This window comes from Dryobates pubescens, chromosome 10 (assembly GCF_014839835.1).
Source record: "Dryobates pubescens isolate bDryPub1 chromosome 10, bDryPub1.pri, whole genome shotgun sequence".
NCBI classification, from domain to species: domain Eukaryota; kingdom Metazoa; phylum Chordata; class Aves; order Piciformes; family Picidae; genus Dryobates; species Dryobates pubescens.
In genome coordinates, this window is record NC_071621.1 from 20,942,535 (window position 1) to 20,967,297 (window position 24,763).

Below are 24,763 nucleotides of genomic sequence, written 5' to 3' on the forward strand. Positions count from 1 at the left end.
TTTTTGTGCTTAAACAATCAAATGTGAAATATTTGATTAAGATATATAAATTTAAAAACCACGTTACAGGCATTCTGACTCTTCAGAGTATCAACATGTAATAAGATCACTAGAAGAGAATACTTCTTTCATTGCTATTTAAAGAAAAGCCTCAAAGCCTTTTACTTAAGATAACTTGTCTTTTGCTAATGGAAATAAAGTGTTTTGAGGCAAGCTTTTAAAACTATGCAGAATCCTGCACCTATCATGAAATGCTGAATAATTTTGCATTTCTTTAGTGAAAACAAAGTATGAATTTGGAGACTGTTACAGCATTTGAATCCCTTTGTCCTTTCATTTTCCATATTTGTAAGAGCAGAGATAATAAATAAAATAGAAAGAGGAGCATCCTCTCACTGCAATGAAAATGTTCATGAGTCACATAGACAACCCTGGGGAAAAACAACTAAAACCAAACAAATCAAAACACCAAACCATAAAGTCCAAAACACAAAGCCCAAAGACTGCAGAAGAACTGAAATACTTTTTGCAAACAGCAACTTCACAATTTTCTCTGTAAAAGGGTAAGCAGTTCTAATAACTTTTATATAACTATTCACACTACTACCAAGTGAAATTCATTGTACAGTTCATCTATTCCATGCAACAAAGTAATCACAATGGTCCCTTCAGATACAAGTTCTGGGACCGTCATCTATACATGAGTTGACTTCTTGGCACTGTAGCCCATTTACTCCACCTACAGAATTCTAATTCTATTTGGTAGCCCAGCAAGACATAGGATGTCAGTAGCTCAAGAACTCAAAATGCAAACGGAGTTTGTGGAACTTGCCCTAGCTTTTGAAGGGTTTTCCACTGAAACAGCTGGAAGTATCTGCCAGAAGCTTTTAATAGAAATGAAAATATAATAAAAACATAACAATAACAGCAGCAGCACATGGTCTTCTGACAGCTTACCAACTCAGCTTTTTTCATAAGCAGTACATGTGCCTCACATGAGCTCTATTTGGCTTCAATGACCTTATATATTTGGCCACAGCATGGCCAAATGCTATTTCGTGCCCCAACATTTCTGGTCAGCCCCTCATTAATAACTGTTGCTTCTCTCCTTCCCCTCCACACTTCCCTTCTCTCAATTTTACCATCTGAATCTACTCTAGTCTTCTTTTACTGTAGCAAGTCCTAATCCCAACTAATTCAGAATCTTCCTGACCCCATCATGTTCTTAGTTTCTTTGCTGGTAAAACTGATGTGATGACATTCCATCAACCCTTTACAATTAAGCATTGCCATGAAATTAGAACAGGACATGGAAAACTCCCCTAGTCGCTGTTTCTGGTTACCTGATGGCTTAAACAAATATAACAGGCATTTGCACGGCCCTTTAATTTTTCCTTTGCAGCTGCAGAGGATAACTATCAAAGGATAATCCAATTAGACAGAATGTCCAGAGGTCTCCAGTCAAATCTCCTGCTCAACTATGAATTCAGACCACATTGGTCTCAGTTTTATCCACTGTGGTATTGAAATCCTCCAAGAATAAGGATTGCATAGGATGTCTTGGCAACCTGCAGCCTCTTGCAACCTGCTCCACTGCCTAACTATTCTCACATTCTTCCTTATATGCAATCTGAGCATCTTGTTTTTCTCTAACATACATCATAAGCAGAAGACAAGCTGAGAGAGTTGGGATTATTCAGTTTGGAGAAGAGAAGGTGCTGTCGTGGTAGGGCCAAACAGGGCTAATGGGCTCCGAGGAGACTTTTTCTGGCCTTCCAGTATCTGAAGGGTGCCTACAAGAAAGCTGGTGAGGGACTTTTTAGCGTGTCAGGTAGTGATAGGACTACGGTGAATGGACCCAAGCCAGAGGAAAGAAGATTTAGATTAGATGCTAGGAATAAATTCTTCACCCTGAGGGTGGTGAGGCACTGGAACAAGTTGCCCTGGGAGGCAGTGGAAGCCCCATCCCTGGATGTTTTTAAGGCCAGGCTGGATGTGGCTCTAAGCAACCTGATCTAGTAGAAAGTGTCCCTGTCGATGGCAGGGGGGTTGGAACTAGATGATCCTTGAGATCCCATCCAACCCTGACAATTCCGTGATTCTGTGAAAAGCGAAGTCACTTAAGGAAACTGCCAAATCCTAAACCAATTTTTCTTTTATTCCAAAACAGCATAGAAAGTTTCTGGAATGTCCTAAAAGTTCAACACTTCAAAGTCTTTATGGTATTTAAGGTCTATGTTAAACGGAAGGGGAAAAAAATAGTTTAACTATGACAGTATCTGAAATATCTAGGTGTTGCACACCAAACCTAAACACCCCCCAAAAAAACAAACTGTAATAAACATTTGATGAAGTGTGCATGCTAAATTTATTTACAAAAGTAAAAAAAAGTTGGCGTTCCCAAGAGCAAATTCTTCTCTACTAGCAATCCAAAAATGTACACTGATAAGGATCCTCAATTTAAAACTTGTTACTTCTCTTTCTTTTAGAAAGATGAGGAGGAAGCAGAGTGAAGTAGTTGACAACTTTAGGACTCCAAAAATTTAATTAACTTTATTATGCATTATACACACAATCATAGGAAAATATAGTAAGTGCCACTTACTTTAACAAGAGTTTCAGGAGACACTTCTTCATCTGGGACCCAAAGTTTTGTTGTCTTCTTTCCTGGAAGCTAAACCAAATGTTACATTGTTACAATACTGTTACTCTTCAAATGAAACATGCTGTAATCTCTTCACTGTTTGCTTCTGAAAATGACACAGCAGCACTCGCTGTACACCTTACACCTTCTATTTCATAGAAGTAACCCATACAGAAGCACAATACTGTTCTTACCTCACTACTCAACTACCAGCAAGTTTAACAGTAGTAAAGGGTCTTTTATTGTTGTCACCTGAAAACTATTGCTGTAGTATGTGACAGACACCGATTTTGACGTAATTTCCAGTTCCTGTATTCAGCAGATTGGAACTTCAAATGCATAGCGTTAGACAGTAAATCTTTCCCTAAACAATGGCTGACAATGTCAAAGGTTTTTTGGGGGGTTGTTTGTTTTTGTTGTTGTTGTTTGTTTTAATTTGATTATCACTATTAATACAGAAGTATTGGAAAAATTAACACAGTCTTCATTTAAACAGGGTAGTTTCAAATGCTTCCAACTTACAAAAATAACCCCAATAACTTGCTTACTCAAGTGACTAAATCAAGTTAATAGCAATTTCCCCATTTTTAACAGAAGGCAAGCCATGAATGATTAAATGCTGTGTTATACAGCTTGTCACTTTTAAGGCCACCAAATTATTATTACCTCCCTTCCTGTCCTGTGGGTTTCCAGTAGAGTCAAACAGTACATGTGGAAATGGAAAGATAGCCATATACAAAAAGCAGAACCAAGAAGCCAAAAATTTTCACAAGTTATTTGCTGAGTGCCATACTATATGAGAAGCAGAACTTTAAAATGAGGTTTGAAAAATACTTACCCTATCATTCATCAGCAAATCTTTAACAATAAAAGTGGCAACCAAAGATTTCAAAGGGGCAGCAAACTGATCAGGTGCTAGCATGGCTATATGGCCAATAGTAACCAACGGCGTGATAAGATGCTCAAAATTGCTTGGATCCAGGCTTTTATGCAGTGGCTAGAATAAAGGCAACAAATTGAGATATTACTGATCCAATCTATCTTACTGAAGGCAAGGGCATGAGAGTTTTGTGCCAAGTCATCCAAGTCTATTTCTATTTCAGAAATACAATTGTAAAAGAACTATTAACTACTTAGTTTTAAAGAGACTTTCACCAACCCTACAAGTCTCCTACAAATCAAATGAGAAATAGAGACAACAGACAAAATGTTTATCACATATAGGCAGTTCAAAAAGTGACAGCTTTATCAGGCCCATGTAGGAAAACCAGATTACAAATTGAATTTTCTTGTTGAAGAAGTGGGCATACCACATCTCAAGAGGGCAAATTTCAGTAATGGACTATGATTCAGCCCTCAAGATAAAAGGATGATGAACACTACTTAAAATGTGTATTTGCACTTATAACTATAAAAATACACTGAAATAGTATCTACTATAATTCGCCTTTCCATGATTGCTCTAAGCATGTAAATGCTGATAGTCCCAACAGAGGTGAGGAGTTCTGTTTGATTCCTCTTTCCATAAGTAATTTATGGTTCTAGCAGACAGTTCAATGCTTTATCTTTTGTCTGTTTAAATACACAACACTAAACATTGCAGATCATGGGTAACAAAAACATCCTCCAGTACCATTTTTTCAGGCCAAACTGTGTAAGAACAAGAAAGGGAGGGGGAAGAAATGAATTAAAAAAAAAAAAAAAAAAAAAAAAAGGGCAGGCCTTTTCTGCATGTGATACAATTTGCCATATAAATTGTCTCTACATCCCTTAGTTGACATGCAATACAGAAAATTAATAAAAATTATCTTAAACATTTTAATTTTACCTCAAATATCTGCGCAAACTGGGTTTCTTTGCTGGAAAATATTGCATGGATGCAGTGAATAGCATACTTGGCTTGACGAGGCGGTCCCTTTTTAGCTTTATGATGCAACACTGGAAGCAAAGCACTAAAAAAAACCAAAACAACAGAACAAAACAGAAAACAGCTAAGTCATTTTTCACAAAATTGAAAACGTTCCAAAACATCAAACTAGCAAAAAAAGTACAGATACACGTAGAACACAACACATCTGCAATAGTGCTAATTGTCCTGGGTTGGGCAATTTCTTCAAAGACATGGAAAAGAGCTCTTTATTCACATGTCCTGCAAGTAAATCCCCCATTTTTTGTTGATAAATTATTTCTTGGTAAACCAAACATGTTACCTGCATAACTTACTAAATGTTCTTTTGGAAATATCCTTGCCTACACATACCCATTAAATTCCAAAGAGTGTTTTGACATTTCCATACATTTAAATTAGCAAAAAAAGGGCAGCCATTCTGAAGGGCAAAGATAAAAAATATAGTAGTATCAATAATGTATCAGCTGTCATAACTTTGGATATATTCATTTAACTGCTATTCTTCAAAAAAGCACTGCATTTTAAAAGTCATTCAAAATCTCTTTCTTATTTTGCCTGAAATAATCCTTTCTTCCCAAAGAATGCAGGACAATGCTACAGCATGCGAAACAAAGAACAAGAACTTCCAAAACCCCATACAGTAAAAACCACTAAGGCATCCAACTTACGATCTTATATGAGGAAAGTCTTCTTCAATTTTGCTTCCTGTATTTTTGAAAATTTGTAATGCAGCTTCTGCCACTTTTTCATCATCCATTTTCAAGCAAGCCAGGAGAGATTCAAAAGTTTCAGCTGAATGAAATGAGATAGGGTGTGTAAATGAAAGTACCTGCCAAAATAAGATGAAAGCCAGGTTAGTATTTTTTAAATGTCCACTTACATACAATATTTCACCAAGAATCATTTTCCACTGCCATACTGGAATATTTATAATACTCTGCCTTGTTTTGTTACATGATGCACATTTCTCTTTTCCTGACTTTTTCTTTTTCCCCATCTCCTAAACTTTTCTGTCTATATGCCATCTCATTAACTTTAACTTATTTCTCCAGTCCCAATTTCTTCTCCTATTGTACGACTATATACTTCACAGTGGCTACATCTACAAGAGCAAGTACTGAGTTACAGCAGAAGCAATTCTTGAGAGAAATGCAACTTACAGTGAGGAAGCAACACTCACATTTCAGGGGTTTTACTTCAGAGTATTTCTAGACCAACTGAACCTACTTTAGCCACTGCAACATAACGTGGGCTTCTGAAGCCTATTTCATAACGTTACTACTCAAAGAGGCATCCAGCTTGCATGCTCCCAAACTTCAGGCTTGTCTTCCAAGTGGATTGTGCTCTGAAGTTCCTATGTCTAAATTAAGAGTATGGATATACCCATTATGGTCTCTAGTCCCTTTCCAAAGCAGCTTACTAGATACTGTATCTATCCTTTAGATCTTGGGACTGTGCTTTCAAGCATGACAGTCATCCTGTGTCAAAACAAAAGCTAAAAAAAAATCCTCACTTAACCCTCCCTGAAAGTTTGCTTTCTTTCCATTTTTAAACAGCTGTTGATTATTCACCTCTTGGCTAATATTCTGACCCTTGGCAAATGAACAATCCTCCAAATCCATACAGAATTTTCTGTTTTCACCATTACCTTCCTCCCCACTACATTATATGGCATTCTGTTTTCTGGACTCTTGACTCCTGTCATTTTTGGATTCTTCTCATGATGTTCAATCACTTTCTTCAGAGCAGTCCCCTTCCTTAAATGTGTATTGCCAGTTTATATGAATATGTAAGTACTGACCTGGAGACTTCTTTCAAATATATAGTCCTTCAAGACATGATTCATTCTTGCTCCATTTCCTTTTTGTGCTACTGGCTTTCTGCTCTTTGATCTGAATACGTACATCTGGCTAGAGAGTCACATGCTCTCAGAAGAACCTACCAGGCCCCTAGTTGATTTAAGATATTCTGAAAACTTCAGCATGGGAGTGCCACGTAAGATGAGCAGAGAGAATGAAAACCAAATCACTACTCTTCCAGATAGCCACCACATGCTTAAGAATAAAGACAGTGAGTGCAGATTAAAAATTTGTTTTAACAAAGTTGCTTCAGAAAGTTTCACATGCTCACTGACCACCAGTATACTTGCCTTAAGCAATTCAAGACCTGCTCTGATGGCCTGGTCAGTGGGTACACCCTCATCTTCATCATCAGCTGTTCCATCTATAGACTTGTTTACTTGCTTGATAAGGGCACTGAAGAGGGAAATAAAACGTGGGTTTACATTTACTGCAATTCCATTGTGTACGATTAATATGAACTTATGAAAACAGTCATATTAAAAGAACTCATTTAAAACATTAAACAAACTTGTTATAAAACCAATGCTTCAACTATATTTGTAATCCAGCTCATGTCTTATCTTAATCAGAAACATTCACTTAAAAAACTTCTATGTATCATGGATTGAGAACTGTACACAAACTACTCTGGAAGGATGACCAAATCACGACAATCTGAACATTACAAGTAACAAATTAAAGTAAGAATTATGGTGAAGCTACTAGCTGCTATAGAGTCTTAATTGAGGGAAAATACCCATTTATAGTTGTTCTGTGCTAAGAGTTGATGAAGAATTTAAAGACCTCTCTCCTGCACTTTACACCTTCACAGTAACGCTTGTGTTTTTCTTACACTGTACCCTAGGACAAAAAATGGCTATTACCCAAATGATCCTATTAGTGAGGGTGTAAGGCAGCTTCCCTATCAAGGGCTGAACAACATTCAGAACATTCCTTCAGTACATCCTGTAAATGATATTTATAGCCAAAAAAACCCAAACAGACAAAACAAAAAACCTAGCAAAACCAAACCAGAATACCACACCCCTTTAAAAAAAACAAACCAAAAAGAACCAAATAAAACCAACCAAACAAACAAAAAAAGAATCCTACACAAAAATCCCACAAACCCACACCACCAAAACCACATTTTAAAGAAGCAACAGGTAGTAAACCAAGAGAGAGACCTCCTAGTCAGACTTCAAGGGGGTGTCTTTCTGCCCCGACCTGGATGCAAATGGTCATCAATTAAAAATAAACAGTTGAGAGTCTCAAACACGAACAAGTTTAGTGAAATTTTACTAAGATGGAGGACAAATTCTGTGGCAAAAGCAAACATGTCCTGTTTACTATGGTTGTGGGGTTTTTTGCTTGACTGAAATAAATACTACAAACTTGTGTCACATGTGAATATTACTTGAAATATATATTGTACTTAGTTCATGATTAGAAAGATTTAAGTGAAAACTCAAAGCATTCATTACATTTCATATGTGACAGAAACTGAGAAGGTCAAGTATTTAAAAGTCAATTTCTAGAGATGTAATTAACAAGTGAGAATGTAAAGTTATTTAGAACAAGCTGTCTCTAATAAGGCAAATACAGCTGCTAAAAAACTTGATTCCAGCAACTGCTTTTTCCCCTTCCGTAACTCATTTAAGTGAAAGGGAGTTATACTTTCTTAAATTCTTGATGCTTCGTGACCATAATCTTTACTTCCTCAGTTAAATTACTGTTTATGGCACTACAAGCTAATATTTTTAGATGGAAAGTTTCAGGAAATAGCCAAGGAAAGACAATTCTTTTAAAATGTCAGTCACTGACAAACCCAACGCTGCCCATCAGCAACTGATCTATTTTTACCGACAGCTGTCCTGGCTGTGCTGAATGACAATTCAATACTTTCTGTGGCTACAAATAAAGAAGAATACAAAAACCCCCAAGCAAGAGGAAACAGGAGAAAACACTGCAAGTCACCAGGCCTTAAACTGCACCCACCCATTCCATTACTGCTTGTGCTTAAAGGTGAAAAAAGAAACATCAATTTCAAACCCTGTGACCTATAGCGAACAATACACACATACAAAGATACCTGATGGATTCAGTATCAATGTGCACAGGAGCAATTCTCTCAAGAAGAAATTTTATCATTTCCAGAAAAGGATTTGTGGGTTGCTTTGGATTGCCCAACTTCTTTGTTATTTCCCTCTGCAACAGAAGTTTTAATTAAAATTATAATCAATTAATTTCTGACAGCATTTACATATTTTAAGAACAATTCTTACCACACATCCTTCAGCTTGTTTGCAGGAACATGTTGGGCTAACAAGCATTTCTAACTGACTTCTTATTTTTTCATCATCTTCTAGAACTTGTGTGAACTTTTTCATGAAATCTTGAGCTTTCCCTGGATCAGGAAGGTTTCCTTTAAATAAGGAAAAGAAATCACTATTTATATGCATCAGTTTTGTAAATTACACAAGTTTAAAATGTCACACCAAGAATGTTTCTACAAATGTTTAAGTTAACCAAGAAGGGATGGAGGGAGAAATAAACCACAAAACACCTTAAGGTGTGCAAATATATCTATGAGGACATCAATTCCTAGAAGTTTGTGTACCCACAGAACTCCCACAACTACTTGCTTTCCTCATTCATCACGCTCATTTTTCAGCAAGACTAGTTGTTCTTGTTAATAATACCAAGAGCCGAACTTGACCTCAGAATGCAAAGCCCATACTCCACAGAAAAACATTCTGTATTATAGATCACCTGATATGACAAGCATGGAAAAACATCAAAAGGGGAGTTTCGCTTCACTACACATAAAAATGTTGCAAGGTGTTGTAAAGCTTAAGAAAGCTTTTAAAATGCATTTGTTAAACCACACTTATTTCACATTCACTTTTTATACAAAAGCCAAAAAAATTACTGGCAAAATATTAGTGTATTATTTAAGATATTTCCTTTTGGGGTTTTTTTTGCTACAGCAGTTGTTGAGCAAAATTGGCACAGAAAACAGTACAGGATCACGGGCCAGTTAGCTCAGAACAAGTTCTAATAAGTACTTTTCTGCCATACTGGTTATTAAAAAAACAAAAATTAGGAAAAAAAGCAACCCCAAACTAAAAGGATCAGAAAAACTACAAACTGATCTATTTTTATATGACAAACAAAAGCAAACAAAGATTTGGAACCTGGCCAACCAAGCAGCAAGATTCAGTTTTTCAAAAATGTACACAGCCTTCAGTATTTGCCAGAACATTTAATGTTTGTCTATTAAGTCAATAAATAAACATCTTGATTTAAAAACAAGATTTCAGAAGCACAAAGCAAGTTTGGGTTTTTCATTCTCACCGATTTTAGCGCTATTGGCATTGTGGGCCAGGAGGGCTCTGAGGCTGGTGGGTTTTACTTTGCTGAGAGTTCAGGTTACACAGAAGTTCCTCAGTTTCCAAAGTGCCTTCCCAGATACCAAAACCCAAACTCTTTCGCATTCTCCTAACACCACTTACAACACCAACATCTCAAAGACGGGTACATCAGCAGATACTTTAGTGGGTCAGGTAGCATCAGCTAATATATAGTCTATAATAAATGCTGAAGCAGACTCTAACACTCTAGATGATCCAGATTTTTCATTTGTACACAACTGATGCAGCCAAAATGTCATGTCAGGATGAGCTTCATGACTGGAGACTTTTTACAGTAAGGAAGTAATCCTGCTTACAGTAGTCTTAATTCCTCACAAAGCATGTTGTTATGTCGTATTTACCATGATTTGTTGTAAGTTTTATCTGTTCCAAAACTACTTTTTGTAAGCTTATCTCTAACTGCAATTTTTAGACAGAGTAAATGTTTCAACTGACTTACGTGTTATAACCATTACTTTTGAGAATATAGCTTTACTGCTGGCATCTGTCTGCAAGTTAAAAGAAAAACTGATTAGGTAGAAATTTCACATGATGTATTTCCACTTTAACACTGAGTAAGAAAAAGTCTGTAATGCATCATCAACAAGTCAGCACCCATTTTGCTAACAGTGTGAAATCAAAACCACCAAATTCTAGACAGCTAGAGGAAATAAAATGTAGATCATACCTACAGTATCACTGTCTCACACATACTTATCCAAGACATTTTCATTACTTTTCAATTCACTATGCAACTTTTGACAGTACAAATGGGTTATGTCTGTAACTGTTTTCCATCTACAGCCTCTTTGGTTTTAAACATAAAGTGAAAAGCAAGCATTAAATTCACATTTATATTCTTTTTCAGATATTGCTTCTAATTAGTGTCAGTAGATGCCACCTTACTGGAAAGAATGGAGCAAATTGCTACCCCTGCTTAGCTAAACACAGACAGCAGATGATAGCAGTGTGGTTAAGTAACAAATCACAAACCACAACACAGCTGTCCATAGCACCTCACAAGCAAAATCAGTTAAACAAAACAATTTTTTTCAGTTTAATTTATTTTCTTTCTGTTGGTACTTCTGGTACAGGATTTCAAATTCCACGTGCAAAGTCCACCTCAAGAGTTAATCGTGACTGTGTAAATGAAGAAAGGAAAAAATACAACAAATTTCACAGGTAAAACCAAATAGCAAGCATATTTTCTTTACAAAACTACATTTCCTAAAACTAAGTAATGTTACATCAACATATCACCTACTTCTGAAGGTTGACAAACTATTTCTCAAGACACTTTTTCCTCACTTTTAGGTGTAGTCCCCAGACTAGGAATTTTTGTGGAATTACAAAGTTTGAAATATTAAGGAATGATAAAGGCAATCCTTAACTGTACAGTGAAAATAACCCCCCATCATCTTCAGAGAAGTGTTCTAAAGTGGATGAAAGAAGAAGAAAAAAAAATTCAAATATTTTGTTGTGTAATAAGTTTTGTTAAACAGCTCTGAAATCTTCCTAAGTAAAATGAAAGAGCATGTAAACCCATCAGCTTTCAAACCACAGAGGAAGCTGTGCTTTTGACACTTGAATTCTGACAGATCAACTTCAGTGATATAACTCAAAGACTGCAAAACTTCATAAATGCATGAAAATCATTGTAGCCCAAAATAGACCATATCAAATTATATTCTTCAGACTTAAATATGAATACAATCACACTTTCTGAGCTTTCACTGAAAAGTGTTTAAATTTTGAAAGAGTAGTGTTTAGCCACTGCAACAGCTAAACTTAAACAGAATTCCCTTTAACAGAAAAAAGAAGTAGCAGATAAGCCTAAAAATTACAACAAAATAAAATGGCAAAAGAACTCAGAAGGCAGGCTCACCTTAAAGGAACTCTTCTTACCAAAGTACTTCATATGATGCAAATAAAGGCCTACAGTGGGACTTTTCATAAGGTCCGTATCAGGACTGAACTGCTAAGAGGTAGTGTTGCAAGACACTAATATTTTTTGATGAAAATTTCATGATGGAGGCCAAAGTGTCAAACATCTTTGCCTTTTAGTAATAAAATCTGCATATGAATCCCAAGTAAGGTTGAAAAAAACATATTGTTTGGAGAGAACAAAAATCACAACTTATTACAGTGACCCTGACTAACACGTGGGAGTGTCTGTTTCCAAGAGGAGTATCCTTCAACTTCTACTTGACTAGACACACAGTCTAATACACACACACACAGGATTTTCTGTCACTAAAGAAAAGGAAATTCATTAGCAAGTAAGTGGAAAACCCGGCAACATTTGAGAATGATGGCAACCTCAGAAAGATGAGAGTGCAACAGAAGTACAGCATGAGATAAAGACAAGCAATCTTTTTAGTGAACATCCTCTCTACCTTTTGATGAGGACACCTAGCACATAATTCTAGCCCTTCAGTATTCCTGCAGAACTTTTATCACTTTTTAGTGTCAGAAGAATACTGAACAGGTATGTTCAGACATGAAATGAACACAAACAAGAAATCAAATCTGGTTTACAGGATTCAAATGTCAACAGATTCAGAAGCTCGATACTGACACCTCTTACAGCTCAGAAGGAAATACCAAAATACTGAATAATGACAGATTGAAGATGATCAATAAACATCTATTTTAAGAAGATTTACTGTGACACTATCTACATTGTCTTCTACTAGTGATATAGAAGCAAGTGCAGCAAATGAAGCTTAGACTTCATACACACCAGCATTCACCCACATTTTCACACGTGAACAGTGGACTGTACACCATTGCTGCAGGAGAACACAAGAGGAGTCATAATTTATGTTTTTGCTTTTCAGAAAAGTAACTCATCTTAAAGGCAAGTTTGAGGTCTGCTCTGTTTCAGATTAGAAGATACTATAACCAAAGAAATATTTCTTAATGCATTTTCAGTCTCTTCAATAGTGGTTAGACTGGGGAGAGCCTGAAGAAGAGAAGGAGAATGCCTGAAGCGTTTCATTAAATAGCAAAAAGGTTTTCCAAGAAGAAAGAAACAGTGGACTGCAAGGTTCAAAGATTTATAATTATAGAGTAATGTAGCTTGGGAGTCACAACTGCAGGTCACACATCTGAACTGCCTACACTCAAAGCAGGGTGAACTTAGATCAGGTTTTGCTCTAGGTCTCATACAGTTGCATTTTAAATATTTACAAGGAGAAAGATCTCACAACTTCTCTGGGCTACCTTTTCCCACATTTGATCATCCTTACTGACTTTTTCCCCCCCCTGCATGTACAGTAACACCAAGTCATTTCAGTATTGTTTCCCTAATGACTAACAGGTATTTGTCTCAATACTGCCTTGGCCTGTATGCCACTTCAATTTATGATTATGAAAACACACTCATCTTAAACACAGCTATTTAGTTATGTGCATTAATTACCAATTTGGGGAAGGAAAGCAACCCAGACAAGTCATACAAGGTGCATCACAATAAAACTTTTTGTAAAAATAAGTAAGCATCTGCATTGGGCACAACAGACAGGGTTTGGGGTAACAAAGGGCTGTCAGGGTGACCTGTGCAATTGGAGGTCAGAGACTGCCTTTTACTGGTCAAAACCACTCCCAGACAGTTTTCCAAATGACAAACCAACGCAACACCTGTCAAAACTTGAACCAGTCAGAGAAAGCTACGGTGTCACTGAGAAAACACATTTATGAGAGGAGGCACTGGAGAATGCATGACTCTAAAGGGACTGCAGCTGGTGGAGGAATCCATGCTAGAGTAGTAAGAAACACATAGCTGTGCTGCCATCACCTCAAAGGGATTAAACATATCATAGGGTGAGGGGCCTGCAGATCCTGCCTGTAGAACAGAAAAGAGGCATCTGAAGGGGAGTCAAAGGCTGCTTCTCTATTTAGTAGTTTACTTTTATTTCTCAATACCAGAACAAACAATTCAAAGTTTGTTAATTGACAATTAACTAAAGCAAAATTCCCTGACTCAAAACTATTTTGTTGCCTGCAACAGCATCTCAGACTAATAATAAGCCCCCTAAAGCATCTCATGCAGTCCTGTTACTCAAAAGAATATTCAAGTATAGAGAATTAGCACTTACTAGCAGAAGACAGGTAAAAATTACATGGTAAAATGTGAACACATCAACAGCATAAATGCTGGCAAAACCTACATAACATTGTATCATATGTGATATTTCATAGTTAATAAAAATCCTTCATTACATCTCCTCAAAAACAAAAAGGAAAAGTTGAGATTTCACTTTCAACTGAAATGCAGAAAATATCAAGAAATTCAAAGGTTTAAATGCGTAAGGTTAAACAACATGAACTACTACATGAAAGATATTTCAATACAGTCACCAAAAAGCAATTAAATACTGTTGTGCCAGCAATTACTGCACTCAAAATGTAATGCAACATTACAACACCTATTGAAAGCACCACTTCAAAATTATGAATCTCACTACCATCAGGACAGAAACAGCAAGGGATGAGTTTTAATTTGCCAAGTCTTTCTCTGCAAGACAGTAGCATTTCTAAGCAGATGTATTAGCTAACATAACCACACAGTTATTCGCTCCTCCTGGTTAAGGCAGAGCCAGCAAACACATAACTCAGTCATAAAACTTCATTAAATTTACTGTAGTATAAGTACATGCACATATAGAACAACTTATAATAATTTCCAAAATCTTCACAGAGAGGAATGTGATCATGGCAACACTTCCTACTACCTATTCTTTTTGTTTAAAAAGCACCATATTAAACTTTTTACACTGAGTTCTAATTACATTCCAAATTATAGCTAGAACTTCATCATATGATTCTTCCCCTCTACTCCAAACAGGAGCATGCATATAAATACAGCTGAAACAAAACCTAAATTTTGCTTTGTGAGAATGTGTTAAATGCTTATCTAAATATTTTTTAACTCTGAGCAAACCTGTAAACAAGTAATTCAATTGTAATCTGCTGCTTCAATACGATATTTAAATAGTTTCCAAGAATAAACAGAAACCAGTAACCTGTTGGGATAAAAATGTGATTTCTTGAATGTTATTAATCATACACAAGACAAGATGTTACAGTGCATAGGAACATTCTCTAAACTACTCCATTTGGCAATCAAAGATAATATGCTGTCTTTCCCCCACTTTCAAGAGCCAGAATATTGGCAGGATGTAACTCCAACTCAGCAAGTCAATATTTCAGTATGAAATTACAGGAAATCCCTGAAAAATTTTCTATAACATCCCTTCCTCTTCAACTTCACTAGCAACCTTTATCCGTATTTCCTACTGCAAGTACAGCCTAGTGAAGCTGAATTTCACAGCATTTTCTATCTACCATTAAAAATAACTTTGAATTAGTCAAACAAATGGAATTTTAAAACAGCGTATTAAGTAAAATTGCGTATTCACTGTTGGGTAAAGATAAATTTAACTCACTTTGGGTTGTTTTATTAGGTCAACTAAATCCTTTACTTGATGTCGTAGCAGATTTTGACATTTCCACATTTCATTCAATGCTCTAAAAAAAAAAAGAAAAAAAAAAAGAAAAAAAGAGTTGCCAAAATTGTCTACTCCACAAATCTCACAAAACTGTCAAGTAAGAGCCTTTAAATTATTTTCAACTTCAGACTCAAATGTTATTATCCTCTGAACTTTCCCTGTTGTGTGAGCAAAGTCTAAGTACCTCCTAATAGCGTGATACAGAAAATTTAATTGGTTCTATTAGACTGGAACAAAGTGAGATATTGAAACAAGTTTCATTTCAGATGCTTAACTCCTGTCTTTGAAAGAAATAGGAAATAACTGATGTCTGGCCCATTAAGAACTCATTTGTACAAGCCTGAAACCACTCTTCTAAAAACATTCCAAGCAGCAGGCTAAAGCAGATGTTTAAGATTTTTATCATCAAAACAATGTTTTCCTTGAACACAAAAAGCAGCTACTAGATGAATAAACTGTAAATAAATTATGAAAAGTGGACATGATTAGACTTGTAAGAGATGCAATAGAATTATTCAGCTGAATTGGAAATTGGCACACTCTCCAGGAAAAATAATTGATATAAATAAAGTCATCACAGCTTCATTTAAAAACCGTCTAGAATCCATAACTGAACATAGTACATGTTTAAAATCAGCACTGCGGCATATGAAAACTGGAATTCAGAAGCTACTTGTTGCCTAAAATAACAAACACTGAAATGAATCCATTCTGCATTTTTATTTAGTTTATACTGAAAAAAATCCTAGAACAGTAACCTTGCTTTTAATATACCATTCTCAAATTTAGTTAATTCTCAGTTACAGTTGCAGTATCTTTAGGCAGGTAGCACAAGAAATGCAGGGAATTCAACCATCACTTTCTGTAGGTTTCTGGAGGCTCAAGGCTATTTTAAGCCACTCCTTCACATGCAAAGTTTTTTCTAGTCTCCCTCATGAGACACACACAGAAAAAAGTCTGCATTTCATTTTCAAGGGACTGAGTACTACTAAATGTAAAACAAAGTCTAACTAACTAAATTCAACCAAACTGCATATTACAGCGGCAAAACTATTATCAAATTCATGCACATGTACTTATTTTATACTGGAGCAGGCACATAACATAAGTAAAATGAATATTGAAGGAGGAAAGATGAAGTGGGGAGGAAAAACAAAGTCTTTCCTTCCCACTTTTAAGTCATTCTGGTTGTTAAAACAAAGAGCGCTTTAACTGAGAAACTGTCAAATTAAGATCTAGAGCTGGTCAACATTACTATCTATGCTATCCCTTTTCAGACAAAAAGGACTGAAATGCACTAAAGCTTCTTTCTAGGCAACCTTTTTTTAACTGCTCATGGTTAAAAGGTACCACACTTTGTTAGGTAGCACCCTGTCCCTTTTGTTTTCTAAAGACGCCTGAAAATATTGCTACATTCTGTTTTCTGAGAGTTCATAAACTACTTCTGTCCACTGGCTCAGGAGTCTCATAATGATTTAAAGCTCATTTACTATAATATTTGTATTTAAAATCGTTTTGCAAGAAGTCAAATACAGCACATACTTCACAGCATTTGAATCCAATGTTGCATAAAGGTAATATAAACACTTCATCCGTTCATTTGTTTCCAAGTTGTGAGGGACCATGTATTGAGCAAAGATACGTTCAACAAGTAATCTGAAAGACAGGATGAAGAAACTTAAACTGTAAAGGAAGAAAGTGGTCTTGAATTGATGAAACATTAATTAAAAAATTCCCAGGCCCATCTAGAGATCAGTTGTTGCATATTTCACATGAGGTTATTCAAGAACATGAAAGTCAAGTTACCTTACTCCAATAAAGACTAGCATAAACTAAAAAAAGAACATTAAAAATCTATTATTGTAGAGGATTTAATGTTAATTTTAGCAGTAGGACATTCAAGAGATGATATTATCAAAATCAAACGTATTAACCTACAGAGAAACCAAAGGATTTTAGAAGTATATGTCAATTATCAGCCCAAAGAGATGTTATCTGTGAATTCGTTTCATTACAGGTCATTATTGGGGTAAATTCATAAACTGACACAAATTAATTTGACTAAAATACTTAAAAATATATCACACTGACCACATCACACATTATCATGAATCCCATAGAATTTAGACACTAGTCAGAAGGAACTGACTTCCAACAGCTGCTCCCTAGCCCCTTCAAAGTTGGCCCTTGATGAATGAGGAAGCCCATTTCATTTGCTTCTGCAACTAAAAAGGCTTCATTCCCAAGGGAATTACAGAAAGCCCCTGCTATAACATGGAAACTCCTTATATGGAAATGAGAAAAGAGAAAGGTTTGGGTCTGCCAGTGACCTAGGAAAGACTGAGAGAAAGAAAAAGACACAAAAAAAACCCCCAAACTAAGCACATGTTGCAGTCTTAAATAACAAGAAGGCCCAAGACTTTTGCAAACTGTGGTCAAAATCCAAACCCAAGTAATTTTAAAAAACCCTGAAGTTTAAGAAAAACAAGTGAGTAAGACTGGACCTGAAGACCCTGACGGTTCTGTCCTTTTCCATGGTACCATGAAACAACTGTTTATTCTGAAGACAACTTTTAAGGCCATGAGTTTTTGAACACACTTGCATGGATTTAGAATGCCATTCACATCTGACAGTGCTGTAAATGCCAAAGCACTCATTTCCAAAGCCACCAAGACTGCCTTGATCAGTCAAAGGTGGACTAGTTCCCAAACTGGTTCCCTATGTGCAACCATATAGAAGGCTATAGCTACTATAACAGTGGCACTGCTTCCATCACAAACACAGGACAGGGCTCTAATTCGTGGCTATTATAGTACAATAAAAGCAACCTTCTGCAGAATGAGATGCAGTAACTAGACTCCTCTTTAAAGCACATAGGAATAAAATGCAAATCTAAAGCAAGATTGTTATAGCAACTCTACTTACTGCATTTTACATAAAAATTTGCAAGCTACTGAAATAAAACCAAAAGTCTCCCTTACTGAAACAGTGGTGACATACAGCTATAAATTTTTACGTATTTCAACTATCTCACTCTTTAGAATCAGTTTTGGAAACAAAAGGGGGGGGGGGTGGGGGTGGGTAAGAAATCAGCACAGAACAACATTTGGCAGCAGTTGTATAAAATTACGCACCAAATGAAAACACACAGGATTATCAGGTCTCTTCCTTGTTGTGAACACTTAACCCCAAAGGAAAAACAAATCTGCGCAGAATTACCTTGTTTTCACAACTGACTTACCGGTCATCAATACTGTTTTGATAATATATATGCAAAAGTTTATCTTTGATCCATGATATCTGTTTTGCAGCTTCTTTTCCTGCTTCTGATTGTAATGAGTATTTCTTGTATATCTGTGCGAGTCCCATCATAGCTTCCTTCCTCACTCTCCACTTGAGGGGAAAAAAAAGAAAGCATTAGTTTAACAGTTCAAAACTGAAAAGACTAGAGAATTACCTGGTAAGTTATTTCCTAATCTAAACCAAACTAAAGGAATTTAACCGACAAAAACTTAAATTGAGTTCTATGTGTAACATTTTCTCATGAGGTCATATATTGCATCATATCTATTACGCCAAACTTTCAGCATCAGTAACCACTATGCAAGTACACCTCTAGAATTTAAATTGTTACCAATTTAAGCCAACATCCTTTCTCATGATCTATATGGAATATCTGAAATTGTATTATGGTTGCAACAGGGAAAAATGTCACCAAATGAAAACAATATAGTGCTAATTTTAAAAGTTTGCCATCCATGACCTTTTTTACCATGCTTTAACAAACAGCAAACCTCCAATTTTAACAAAAATATTGCCAATTTTAAGACTATTCAAGTTTGAAAGCTACTGCACTGATCTGCAGTCTGTCAATGATCTAATTAATTAAAAACCAAAAACAAAAAGACCAGATCACAGAATCACAGAATCACCAAGGTTGGAAGAGACCTCAAAGATCATCAAGTCCAACCTGTCACCACAGACCTCATGACTACTAAACCATGGCATCAAGTGCCATGTCCAACCCCCTCTTGAACACCTCCAGGGACGGAGACTCCACCACCTCCCTGGGCAGCACATTCCAATGGCAAACAACTCTCTCAGTGAAGAACTTTCTCCTCACCTCGAGCCTAAACTTACCCTGGCACAGTTTGAGACTGTGTCCTCTTGTTCTGGTACTGGTTGCTTGAGAGAAGAGACCAACCCCCTCCTGGCTACAACCATCCTTCAGGTAGTTGTAGAGGGCAATAAGGTCTTCCCTGAGCCCCCTGTTCTCCAGGCTAAATAATCCCAGCTCCCTCATCCTCTCCTCATAGGGCTTGTGTTCAAGGCCTGTCACCAGCCTCATTGCCCTTCTCTGGACACATTCAAGTGGCTCAATGTGTCTCAAGTGTCTCAAGTGTACTCAAGGTGTGGCCTAACCAGTGCAGAGTACAGGGGCACAATGACTTCCCTGTTTCTGCTGGCCACACTATTCTTGATGCAGGCCAGGGTGCCATTGGCCTTCTTGGCCACCTGGGCACACTGCTGGATCATGTTTAGGCAGCTGTCAGTCAGCACCCCCAGGTCCCTTTCTGTTTGACAGCTCTCCAGCCACTCCGACCCCAGCCTGTAGCACTGCATGGGGCTGCCGTGGCCAAAGTGCAGCACCTGGCACTTGGATTTGTTGAATGTCATCCTGTTGGACTCTGCCCATCTGTCCAGTCAGACAAGGTCCCTCTGCAGAGCCCTTCTGCCCTCTAACAGATCAACATCTGCTCCCGACTTAGTGTCATCTGCAAATGTGCTGATGACTGATTCGATCCCCTCATCCAGATCATCAATGAAGATATTAAAAAGGATGGGGCCCAGATAAACTGTCTACCTCTGACGGTGGAACATCTTTCACCAGTAATCCACAAATTAAAACTTCTCATGGAAAATGCTAGACAGTTTTACCAGGGTCTCACTTTACTTAAAATTTTTAGTAAAACTAGACAATTGGAGCAACACTGTTGTGCTTCAGCTTCCTTTTTTTTTTCCCCCTCTCCTTAATCACACCATGTTAAATAAATACAGCACAATTAAAAATTCCAGGCACATAAGACACCTCAGTAAACAATCTCTTCAAATTATATTGGTTTTCATTTGTAATTTTAAAATTTTCCAGAAGAACTGCCTTTTAAATATATGAACTATCCACTAGAAATACAACACACCTAATTAGAACTAATTATGTCTTACCCGCTTGTCCAGTGTTCGTTCTCTGACAAAATTAAGCAGATGATCATTGACAAGCAAAAGATCTTTTTTAGCAGCAGTAACTATGGATACTATAACATCATGCCTTATGGCTTCTTCAGGATCATGTGATCTTACTTTAAGATATTCTGGAAAAAAAAAAAACAGTTAAGTATTTAATTGTAAGTAAACAACTTCAGTTTCTTTTCTTTCTCTACACAGTATTCAACTCACAGAAGCAGAAAACAATTCTCTACTGGTTTGAGCATCAACAGTAAGATACCAATAGTATTCTCTGAGATTAACCAAAATGTCAGTAGACATGCTTGCTGAGAAAATAAAAGATTTTTATTTCTGGAATTATGGAAATAATTATGGGGTTGCATTTTTGTTAGTTCTTTTACTAGTTACGTCTACATTAGCAAATACTATAGCAAACAGACCTGGTTCTGTAGAACAGACAGTGCTAAGAACTTGATAACCACACTAAATACATTTTGAAGTCTTATTTCCAGGCTAGAGGCTACTCTCTTCCTGCAGACTCCACCCCCTTTGGATGGTGCAGCACATTAGCTGCGCTCCTGATCACACCTTCTGTATTATCCACAAGGAGTCTAGTTCACGTGCTCCAGGAACACTCCACAGTGTGAGCCATATAAGCAGGAATAAATCAAGAGACATACTTTGAAAGCATGCTCTTTGACCAAACCAGAATGCTTATTTAGACACAGCTTATTCATCTTAGAATAATTTTTCAAGGTTATTTTGGCCCATTGCTACTTAATTGGTAGCATCAATAACCTTATCGGTATTTTAAGATTACTGCTTGTTAAGTGTCAAACGTTAGCTACCTATTGTCATTTTAGAAAGCTGACAAAACCACAGTTAGTTTATACTAGCACATATTTTAAGTCAATTTAGAAACACAAGTGGGTAGGAAAGTGCACCAAATGTTATTAAGATCACTGTACACAATAAATGTCAGTGAAACATTAAGAACCTTAAGAAACATAGAAAATTCCAAGTTTACTCTGAATTAAATACCACAGGTTACTGTCCTCTTATTACTGTTTAATGACCAGCAAAAATTTCCATGTCTCATAGGACATCTTGGCCACTAATATTTCTGCTAATCAGCACGAGTGTCAAAAAGAGCACATCAAGAAATAAAGCCGCACACTTACGGAGACTATGAAATGAGAAATTCAATTAAGATTGTTTTTAACAGTTTTCTTTCACAGGAACTAAATAAACACAAACTAAAGCAAGAACAATGCCATTGCACAAAACAGTTCTGGTCTCAAACACCAGTGAGTCAGAGAAGTTCTTCTGACAATCTGACTCAAGCACTGCAGGGAGAGAGAGGGGCAGGTGAAAAATTACATTTCCCAGAGGATACCATTAGAGGGGGCACAAAGTCCTTCTGCAATGCAAAAAAGGAAAAAAATATCCTGAAAATACAATTCTGATAATCAAAGAAGAAAGATCTTTACCATTCTATTAAGGAAAGGTTCAGTTATGTTTTTTATATTTTTTTTCCAAGCTGGCTTAGCAATATCAATAACCACAGCATGGCTCTAGCCTGCTTGCATTTGTGTCTGACTTGATACTAAACAAGCAGGGGGGCAAACCTATGCACTTAACCCTTCAGATTTAATCCTCAGAGCAAATGGGAGTTTATTGATCAGAGGAGATACAGTCTCCATAAACACATCGAGGGGGAAAAAACAAACAAAAAACTAAAAAGCTTCCTTTTTTTTCCATTAAGAGATAGGGAGCAAGAAATACTACATGCTTCTGTCTGTGCCAGAGTTGATCTTCCTACAGAGGTCTTGAATTGCAGCCTGCATTTGATCTGAAGGAGCAGGAACCAATGGCTGTGGTCACAGTTACAAGGACTGTTTTCATGGTTTAGAGACTGGCTGCATAATATTTACACATTTCAGCTTTGTAGAACTAAAGTCTCCCCTTTGCACCTTAATGATAAATGCAATGACCATTAGACTAGCCAGGCCATCTTTGCATGAACCCATGCTGCTTAATTTCAACAGCAGTTGAGAATGCAGCTACTGCCAAAGGAGGAGAGCAATCTCTTCTGTTAAGGCATTCTTCATGTACAATCCACTCAGCCAGAGAAGCCACCCTGAAGGCAGGGACTCCTATCTCAACTACGTCCTCAACAACATCTGACTAGTGCTTAGGATTGTAACTAACCCTCCTGACTGTTCCAGGAGACTTAAAATTGTAATATAATATGGTAATAAAGCCAGTACCTGTTAAGTCTTTTGCTAAGTCGGGATGGTTCATAAGGCAGTGACTCGCAAATTTCACACATTCAAGACGAATAGGTACATGGATATCGTTAAACCTATTTAGAAACAAGATAATGCATTACAACAACAGCAAAAGTATCACTTCCACCAAAGACATTAGCTTAGTGCTATGGAATCTCAACTATCTCTCAAAAGACTTCCATGCTTCCTATGCACAGTTACACGCATAAACCATCTGGTTTCACAGTATTCAGTACACTGTTACTAGCTTAAGAAAAAAATTCCTGCATTCATTTATTTTCCTGTTCAGAAAACAAATAGATAAATATTCTTTCCTGGTGCGCATGAAAAACTCCCAGGTGGGCAACAAACTATTAAAAAGATGTCTGACATTTTAGCTGTATCTTCTGTAATGCTCCATGGAATTAGCCATTAACCATGTACAAAAACAGAACAACTAAATGTTCTGTAGGATTGTGGCATTTGTGCCCTCTCTAAACTGTATGAGAGACAGCAAACAAATAGCCTAAGACAAATTTCTTCTGAGAAGGATCACTTCAACTTCTGTAAGGTTTCCTTAGCTGAGTTAGGTTTGGTGCTTGAGAAAATAGCATTTTCTCATGGTTAAATTTTATATAAACAATTCACACAGAATGCCAGGTTGGAAGTGACCCCAAGAGGATAGTGTCGTTTCAATGAGATAACCCAGCATCCTGTCAAGCTGTGTCTTAAAACTGACCAATGTAAGAGAAACCACTACTTCTCTTGGGAGATTATTCCAATGTCCACCTGTTCTCATGGTGAAAATCTTTCTTCGTGATTCCAATTGGAATCCTCCCCAGGAGCAATTTGCTAGACTTAGGACTGTAAGGGAATGTGAAAGAGTTGGATTTGAGGAACGAGGCTCTGCAGGCTCCCCTAGCAGAGGGAGGTGACCCAAGAAGCAGCAGGGCACGGATACAGGTCCGTGTTAGGAGAGGCAAGGGAAAGCCCTCATGGCTCCCCTCACCTTCCCAGCTGCCCTTGCAAAACAAGGATAGGGCACTGGAAGTTGAGGGTAAGGTGAATGAGAAGACAAACCATCTGAGAAGTTGCCTATAGCAAAACAGCCCACCCCCTGCATCAAGACTTGTTTCCTTAAAAAAAGAGGAGGGTTATTGGTGATTCCCTTTGGAGGGGAACAGAGGGCCCCATGGGTTAGCCAGATCCTCCCCAGGGGGAAGTCTGCTGCCTCCCTGGGGCCCGGGTCAGAGACGTTCCCAGAAGGCTGCCTAGTCTGGTACAGTCCTCTGATTACTATCCCTTGAAAGTTACGCAGGTGGGGAGCGATGAGGTTGAAACCAGCGGTCCAAAGGCAATCTGTATTCTGTAATCAAGGCTGCACAAACCCAGTTCTCTCAGTCTTTCCTCATATGGCAGGTCTTCCAGTCTTCTGATCATTCTCATGGCCCTTCTCTGGACATTTGCCAGCACTTCTGAATCTTTTTTGTACAGCAAAGACCAAAACTGCATGAAATATTCCAGGGGTGGCCGGACAAGTGCTGAGTGAGACAATAATTTCTTCATCTCTGCTCTGTTGATGCAACCCAGCATCCTATTGGCCTTCTTTGCTACTGCAGCACACTGTTCACTCACATCAAGCTTGTTATACACCAAGACTTCAGAGATGTTCTCCAGACAGGTGGATCCCAGTCTGAGCTGCACTCCTGGGTTATTTATTCCCAGGTGCAAGACCCTACATTTGTCCATGTCGAGCTTCCTAAGGTTCTTGTTAGTCTACTCATTCAGCCTGTCCAGATCTTCCTAGAGGGTGGTTCTCCCTTCTGGAGCATCAACCTCCTTATTCATTTTGGTGTCATCTCCATTTTCACCAGGGCGCTCTTGATCCCACCACCCAGATCACTGATGAAGATATTAAACAGCACTGGGCCCAGTATTGATCTCTGGGG

At 37.4% G+C, this 24,763-nt stretch overlaps 1 protein-coding gene across 3 annotated transcripts in view; it reads right to left on the reverse strand.

Moving 5' to 3' along the window:
- Nucleotides 1–24,763, reverse strand: part of PDS5B (PDS5 cohesin associated factor B) — a 106,625-nt gene that overhangs the window by 34,313 nt on the left and 47,549 nt on the right. For all 3 annotated transcript variants that reach the window (XM_054164556.1, XM_054164554.1, XM_054164555.1), the window contains exons 10-22: nucleotides 22,815–22,909; nucleotides 20,545–20,690; nucleotides 18,563–18,714; nucleotides 16,863–16,976; nucleotides 15,258–15,339; nucleotides 10,268–10,316; nucleotides 8,680–8,819; nucleotides 8,487–8,602; nucleotides 6,703–6,808; nucleotides 5,222–5,382; nucleotides 4,473–4,596; nucleotides 3,483–3,641; nucleotides 2,606–2,674 (exon numbers count right to left, since the gene is read on the reverse strand). In XM_054164556.1, coding sequence (XP_054020531.1) covers nucleotides 2,606–2,674; nucleotides 3,483–3,641; nucleotides 4,473–4,596; nucleotides 5,222–5,382; nucleotides 6,703–6,808; nucleotides 8,487–8,602; nucleotides 8,680–8,819; nucleotides 10,268–10,316; nucleotides 15,258–15,339; nucleotides 16,863–16,976; nucleotides 18,563–18,714; nucleotides 20,545–20,690; nucleotides 22,815–22,909 — 1,513 coding nt within the window. The remainder of the gene's footprint in view (nucleotides 1–2,605; nucleotides 2,675–3,482; nucleotides 3,642–4,472; nucleotides 4,597–5,221; nucleotides 5,383–6,702; nucleotides 6,809–8,486; nucleotides 8,603–8,679; nucleotides 8,820–10,267; nucleotides 10,317–15,257; nucleotides 15,340–16,862; nucleotides 16,977–18,562; nucleotides 18,715–20,544; nucleotides 20,691–22,814; nucleotides 22,910–24,763) is intronic.